Source organism: Primulina eburnea, chromosome 2 (assembly GCF_022965805.1).
Source record: "Primulina eburnea isolate SZY01 chromosome 2, ASM2296580v1, whole genome shotgun sequence".
In the NCBI taxonomy this organism is placed as follows: domain Eukaryota; kingdom Viridiplantae; phylum Streptophyta; class Magnoliopsida; order Lamiales; family Gesneriaceae; genus Primulina; species Primulina eburnea.
This window is the reverse complement of record NC_133102.1, coordinates 16,132,513-16,139,791: the sequence shown is the minus strand read 5'-3', so window position 1 is coordinate 16,139,791 and position 7,279 is coordinate 16,132,513. Positions and strand designations below refer to the sequence as shown.

General features: G+C 38.9%; 1 protein-coding gene across 1 annotated transcript; it reads right to left on the bottom strand.

Moving 5' to 3' along the window:
* LOC140824153 (uncharacterized) lies at positions 1-522 on the bottom strand. Its single transcript, XM_073185751.1, has 2 exons — positions 217-522; positions 1-105 (listed from the first exon to the last, which is right to left on the bottom strand). Exons 1-2 carry the CDS (start codon positions 520-522, stop codon positions 1-3), a joined length of 411 nt encoding a protein of 136 aa, XP_073041852.1.
* Positions 523-7,279: the final 6,757 nt, after the last annotated feature.

Below are 7,279 nucleotides of genomic sequence, written 5' to 3'. Positions count from 1 at the left end.
TCAGTTTGGTTCGCTCAGCTTGACACTGTCGATATTCCTGACTTCAGTCCCATAGTACGGCTTAACCCGCTGTCCATTGACATTGAAGGTTCTCCCATCACTGCACTTTAACGCGATAGCCCCATAAGGAGACACCATTTCCACAACAAACGGCCCTTACCAACGCGACTTTAGCTTACCAGGGAACAATTTCAGACGAGAGTTAAACAGTAGTACTTGTTGTCCTGGTTTGAGCTCCCTTCTTACAATGATTTTGTTATGCCACTTCTTAGTTTGCTCTTTGTAGATCTTGGCATTCTCATATGCGTCATTTCGGAATTCATCCATCTCGCTCAACTGCAGTTTTCTAACGTCGCCAGAAGCTTTCAAATCGAAATTTAATTTCTTCACAGCCCAAAATGCTCTATGCTCCAACTCCAACAGCAGATGATATGCTTTCCCAAACACTAGTCTATAGGGAGACATCCCAATAGGCGTCTTGAATGCAGTCCGATAATCCCATAACGCATCATCCAACTTCATAGCCCAATCTCCCGGTTGGTGTTGACAGTCTTTTCCAGTATTTTCTTAATTTCCGGGTTTGATACTTCAGCTTGTCCATTCGACTGAGGATGATATACTAGTGCCACTTTGTGCTTCACATTGTATTTAGCCAACAGTGAGTTGAAAATTCTATTGCAAAAATGCGTACCTTCGTCACTTATGATGGCTCTCGGTGTTCCAAATCTGGTGAAGATGTTCTTGTGCACAAACTTAACTACAACACGAGCATCATTAGTACTGGTGGCGATTGCTTCCACCCATTTCGAAACATAATCTACAGCTAATAATATATAAGATTGACCAAAAGAAGGGGGAAAGTGTCCCATGAAATCTATGCCCCAGACATCAAAAAGTTCCATTTCTATAATATTTGTCAATGGCAATTCGTGACGCCTAGAGATGTTTCCTAACCTTTGGCACCTATCACATGATTTCACTAAGGTATAGCTATCCTTAAACAAAGTAGGCCAGAATAAACCTGATTGAAATACCTTAGTTGCAGTTCGTGTCGCTCCAAAATGTCCACCTTATGCGGATGAATGACATAGCTCAAGAATTTTGTGTGCTTCGACACCGTCAACACATCTCCTAATCACTTGGTCAGCACATCTCTTATACACACAAGGATCATCCCAGAAGAAAAATTTGATATCATGGAAGAACTTCTTTTTCTGATGGTGGTTCAGATTTGGAGGAAGAATACCACAAGACAAAAAATTTGCAATGTCATCAAACCAAGGGAGTACTGAACTTACCTCAAAAAGCTGTTCGTCTGGAAATGCTTCTTTTATGATTCCTTCATATTTTTTATCTTCAAGTTCGAGTCGTGACAAGTGATCAGCTACTTGATTTTCACACCCCTTCCTATCTTTAACTTCAAAATCAAACTCTTGGAGCAATAAGATCCACCGTATCAAGCGTGGTTTTGCATCTTTTTTGGCAAATAGGTATCGAATAGCTGCATGGTCAGTGAAAACATTTACCTTCTTTCCAACCAAGTAAGGTCTAAACTTGTCAAATGCAAATACTACTGGAAGCATCTCCTTTTCAGCATCCATGGTTCGACTTGCATAGTAGATTGATCTAAAAAATTTATCACGCCTTTGGCCCAACACCACACCTACTGCATAATCACTAGCATCACACATCAATTCGAAGGGCTCCCTCCAATCTGGTACTATCATAATTGGTGCTGTCACCAATGCCTTCTTGATCTTCTCAAATGCCTGCAAACAATCATCATCAAAAATAAAAGTGGATTCTTTTTCAAGCAAAATATACAAAGGTTTAGAAATCTTAGAAAAATCTTTGATAAATCTACGATAAAACCCGGCGTGTCCTAAGAAACTCCTTATCCCTTTTATGTTCTTTGGTGGTGGAAGCTTTTCAATTGCAACCACTTTGGCTCGGTCTACCTCTAATCCCTTAGAAGACACTTTATGTCCAAGAACAATACCCTCTTGGACCATAAAATGACACTTTTCCCAATTAAGAACTAAGTTCTTTTCTTGACATCTCTGCAAAACAAGAGAAATGTTATGTAAACAGTGATCAAATGAAGAGCCAACTACCAAGAAATCATCCATGAAGACTTCCATGATTTCCTCCACCATGTCTGCAAAAATGGCCATCATACATCTCTGAAAAGTAGCAGGTGCATTACATAGCCCAAAAGGCATCCTTCTAAAAGCAAACGTGCCATAAGGACACGTGAAAGTTGTCTTCTCTTGATCCTCCGGTGCTATAGCAATCTGGTTATAACCTGAATAACCATCTAAGAAACGGTAGTGACAATAACCAGCAAGTCTATGAAGCATTTGATCAATAAAAGGTAATGGAAAATGATCTTTTCGTGTGACATTGTTCAACTTCCTATAATCAATACATACTCGCCATCCAGTCACAGTACGAGTAGATATTAGTTCATCATTTTCATTCTTTACCACAGTCATTCCACCTTTTTTAGGCACTACTTGCACAGAAGACACCCAACTGCTGTCAGAAATAGCATAAATAACTCCAGCATTTAACAATTTCAACACTTCATTTTTCATTACCTCTTTCATGGCTGGATTAAGCCTCCTTTGATGATCCACATAAGGAGCGTATGACTCATCCATTAAAATCCTATGCATACATATGGTGGGACTAATCCCCTTGATATCAGAAATTGACCACCCAAATGCAGTTTTAAATTTCCTCAGCACTCTCAACGATTTTTCTTTTTCATCTAAAGATAATTACCGGATATGTCGAATTCTCTCCCAAGAAAGCATTGCAAAGATGGCTTGGCAATTCCTTCAAAACAGGGGATGAAGGTATAATTTCTGAACACTTTTCATCTTCCAACTTTTCATGTGCAGCTTCCTTCACCTTTGGAAACTCCTCAAGAGCCAAAAGTTGCTCCCTCAATTCCCAATCATCATTCTCAACTCTACTCACAGTAGTAGAAAGGCATCTTTCTAATGGATCTTTTACTGTATGACTTATACAATCTCAGCAACACAAGAGTCAATAATATCAATGCTTTTACAAGTACTCACCTCGTCATTACCTTTAATAGCCTTATAGATGTTGAATATCACAGCTTCTCCACCAACTCTCAAGGTGAGTTCTCCTTTCTGTACATCTATCAATGCTTTTCCAGTGGCCAAGAAGGGTCGCCCAAAAATCAATGGAGCATCTTGATCTTCTTCCATATCAAGTATTACAAAATCAGCAGGGAAGATAAACTTGTCAACTTTTACCAAAACATCTTCAACAATTCCTCGAAGATAGGTGAGTGACCTATCTGCAAGTTGCAAAGTTATAGTGGTTGGTTTTACCTCCCTAACCTTCAAGTCCCTATAAGTAGAAAATGACATAAGATTAATACTTGCTCCAAGATCACATAAAGCTTTATTAACTTGAGTACCACCAATAATGCAAGGTATAGTAAAACTCCCTGGATCTTTGAGTTTCTGTGGTTGCTTCTTTTGGAGAATAACGCTACACTCTTCGGTCAACTTCACTGTCTCAAACTCTTGCAACTTCCTCTTTTTTGACATCACATCTTTGATGAACTTTGCATAGTTTGGCATCTGCTCTAAAGCATCAGCAAATGGAATGTTGATGTGAATCTTCTTGAAAATCTTCAAAAAGTTTGCAAATTGATCATCCAATTTCTTCTTTTTGAACCTCTGCGGATATGGAAGAGTCGGCTTAAATACTGGAAGTTGTTCAACTTCAACTTCAGCTTTTGATCCCTCAGTTTCCTCTTTTTCAACTGTCTTCTCCTTGTCCATTCTCTCCTCGGAACTTTGCACCTCTAATTCTCCTCCAGTTGTCAAAGTTACAGCTTTGCATTGCTCCTTTGGATTCACTTCAGTATTACTTGGGAATTGACCTTTATTTTGATCTTTCAATGCATTAGCCAATTGTCCAATCTGTGTCTCCAATGATTTCATTGTGGCACCCATATTTCCCATGTAAGTTTCCATGCCATCAAGACGAGATTCAGTCCTAGCCATCCTCTTACTAGATTCAACAACAAATGTCCCAACTAGATCTCAAGTGAAGGTTTTCCTTCCCCCTTTGATGTATTGAACCCCGGTGGAGGATTCAACACATTCTTATTATTAGCATATGAAAAATTCTCATGATTTCTCAAACCAGGATGATAAGTGTTGGGGGGAGGGTTACCTCGATATCCTCCGTAACCACCAAAATTTCTATTGTTGATATTGTAACGAACCGTACTCTTACTACTTAAAATTTGAGGAAGAATTAAAAATTTTCTTGAATACGAAAATAAAATCAATACGGTCGTCACTACATCATCCAATCACCAATTAAAACTTTGCTAAAAGAAATGCTTGTTTAAAATGTCTAGCAACCAAGACATAAAATCAGAGTATTAATATTTTCATGCTTAAAATCTTTAAAATAACGTGGGCGGTCCTCGGGTCTAGCCTCCCGCTCAGTCCAAGCATGCCCCTTGGTCGCCACCTACGGTCTCCTCAACAACATACTCACCTGCGTCGACCAAGTCTAGTGAGTCTAAAGACTCAACACGTATAAACTGGAAATAACGAGTAATACGTAATAAAATCACATGCAACTTGAAAATATGACATACATACTTGAAACTTGAACTTGTCGTAAACATGAACAAACGTACATACATACTTAGACGTGCCATCAACATAAACGTTCCTTAAACATGCTGCATACTTGAACATACATACTTCATCATTTTGCGTAGAGGATGTTTCAAATCAAGTGATCCATAACATAATAAATGCCTGATCAGACAAACCACAGTACTGGGCTGACAGGTACGTATCCACTGCCACATACATGAGATCCCCGTTCATAATTTAACGGGCTGGTTGGTCCCCGTTAATAATTTAACGCTTACCAACCACAATATAACCCGTTCATAATTTAACGGGCGGATTTGTGGGGAACCGAACTTAATTCAATTCTTAATCACTTTCTGGGAATAATTAATCAATTAAAATAAACATTGTCTAATTTTTTTAAAAAAATACGAGAGTACGCAGCATATGAAATAAGTCTTATCCCATTTACAAGATCACTATTCGGATCTAAGTAAAAGTCCTGTACAACAACAAATCATAATAACTACTGTTTCTTCACTACTTCTCAGGTGATATAACAGATATCCTCCTAAGTCTGGATCTCCACGCTAACTGTCTTTTCTCATCCTCTTCTTGACCTTGATCCAGCCCACCTGTTGTCATGCACACATACAAAACAGGACAACAGCCGGATAACTCCGGTGAGAATAAATCCCAGTATAAATAATGTAAACATGCAATCATATAAAAACATATATAAAAGCTTAATAAAGGTATCATTAACATGTAGCAATTCAACAAACATGAAAGATATAACCAATGTAAATCAACATGTCGTATCAGACACAACTCAACCGACGCGTCGTCTCAGACTCGACTCAACTGACGCGTCGTCTCAGACTCGACTCAATTCTAATCTAGGGATCCCAGTGTCTGAATAATGATAAAAATACCGAATCTCAGTCGACAGGAATGAATCAATCCTTAGACGGCATCGATAAAATTCATATATCCAGTGTCTGGACAAATCTACTGCAGAATTGACGAATCAGTCAGAGAATAGGCGAATCAGCCAATGACTAGACGAATCAGTCAGTAACTAGGCGTATCAGGCGATAACCAGACGAATCAGCCGATGACTAGGCGAATCAGCCAATGACTAAACGAATCAGTAGTCAATACATGCAGTGGCTATAAATCAATAGACTACAAACATCAATCTCATCAATTACAAATATCAATGCGATAAATTAAGTATGTGATTTAGGGAGACTCGAGTCAAACCTCACTCGAGTTTTGCAATCCCAACTCAACATTAATTTATACCTTTCTTTCTGATACTTTGACTCTGTTGAAGTCTCGAATTCAAAGCCTGTCAATACTCAATCTGAAAATAACAATATTGAGGGTACGGTATCAATACACCACTCAATCAATACTGGACATAATCAGAATTCAATCAAATTCTGTTTCAACAACATAACGTCATAATTTCAATATATCCAGCACTACCATATCAGTCAGATATCAATCCCAACACCTCATACTCAATAATACTCCAATCCTGGTATCAATTCTCAATCAACTCAACTCTAAAAATCATAACAATTTCATATGGTATCTGTTCCTCAATCCAGTTTCAATTATACGATGTCTAATATGCCAAGAACATCATATATGAATCATATCAGATTCTGACAATACCATAATTTCAAAACATATCAAAACGTAGTAAAACTTACGTCCAGTTGTAGCCTACGTCGATAGGAACACATTACCGAAGTCGGATTCAAAATCGGACGGACGAATTTCTCACAATCTTTTTCAGAAACCTTTCTCGATTCTTTTGTTTCTGATTTCTTAAGAAACATATGTATATATATATATATATACTTCGTGAATGTTAAAGCCATGTGGCTAAATCTTTGTGCTGCACTTCTCGCGCATATGCGCGACATCACTCGGCGCATATGCGCGAGACACTATGTCTCGACGCGTAGCATGCACAACGCCTTGCGCATTTGTGCGCCCTCACTTGACGCATATGCGCGAGTTCCTTCAAAATTCTTCACAACTCTCGGGTTACCTCGCGAACATGCGCGGATTCGTGTCGCGCATATGCGCGAGGTTCTCTGCCCCCGTCGCGCATATGCGCGCATCTGTACCGCGCATATGCGCGAGGCTACTGTTCCTCGCACATTTTCATGCATTTTCTCGTCTTTCTCGGTCCGATCCTTTCCGTCTATAAACATTTCAATTATCCCCCAAATCATTTCAAATTACGGTAATCGAATTCTCGGGCCTTACAGGATTGGTCCCCGTTCATAATTTAACGCTTTCCAATCCTAAACATAAATTTGGTCACATGACAATTAGCATACATCAAAAACTTAAAATATTTTCTTTTTGCACGTCAACATACTTACTTGGCGTTGAGGGATTCGTTGGACTTCAATCGGGGCCGTCGCTGCTGTACGACTATCTTAAATTTACAAACTTAACTTGCATAACTTAGACGTATTAATCAAACTTACCTACGAGCTCATTTAATCCCTTAGGACGTTCTACAATTCCCGTGACTCGACCTTGTAAACCATTGAACTAAGCCACGACATCAATCCTCACAGCATACTATAAAATTTTTGCCCAAAAAT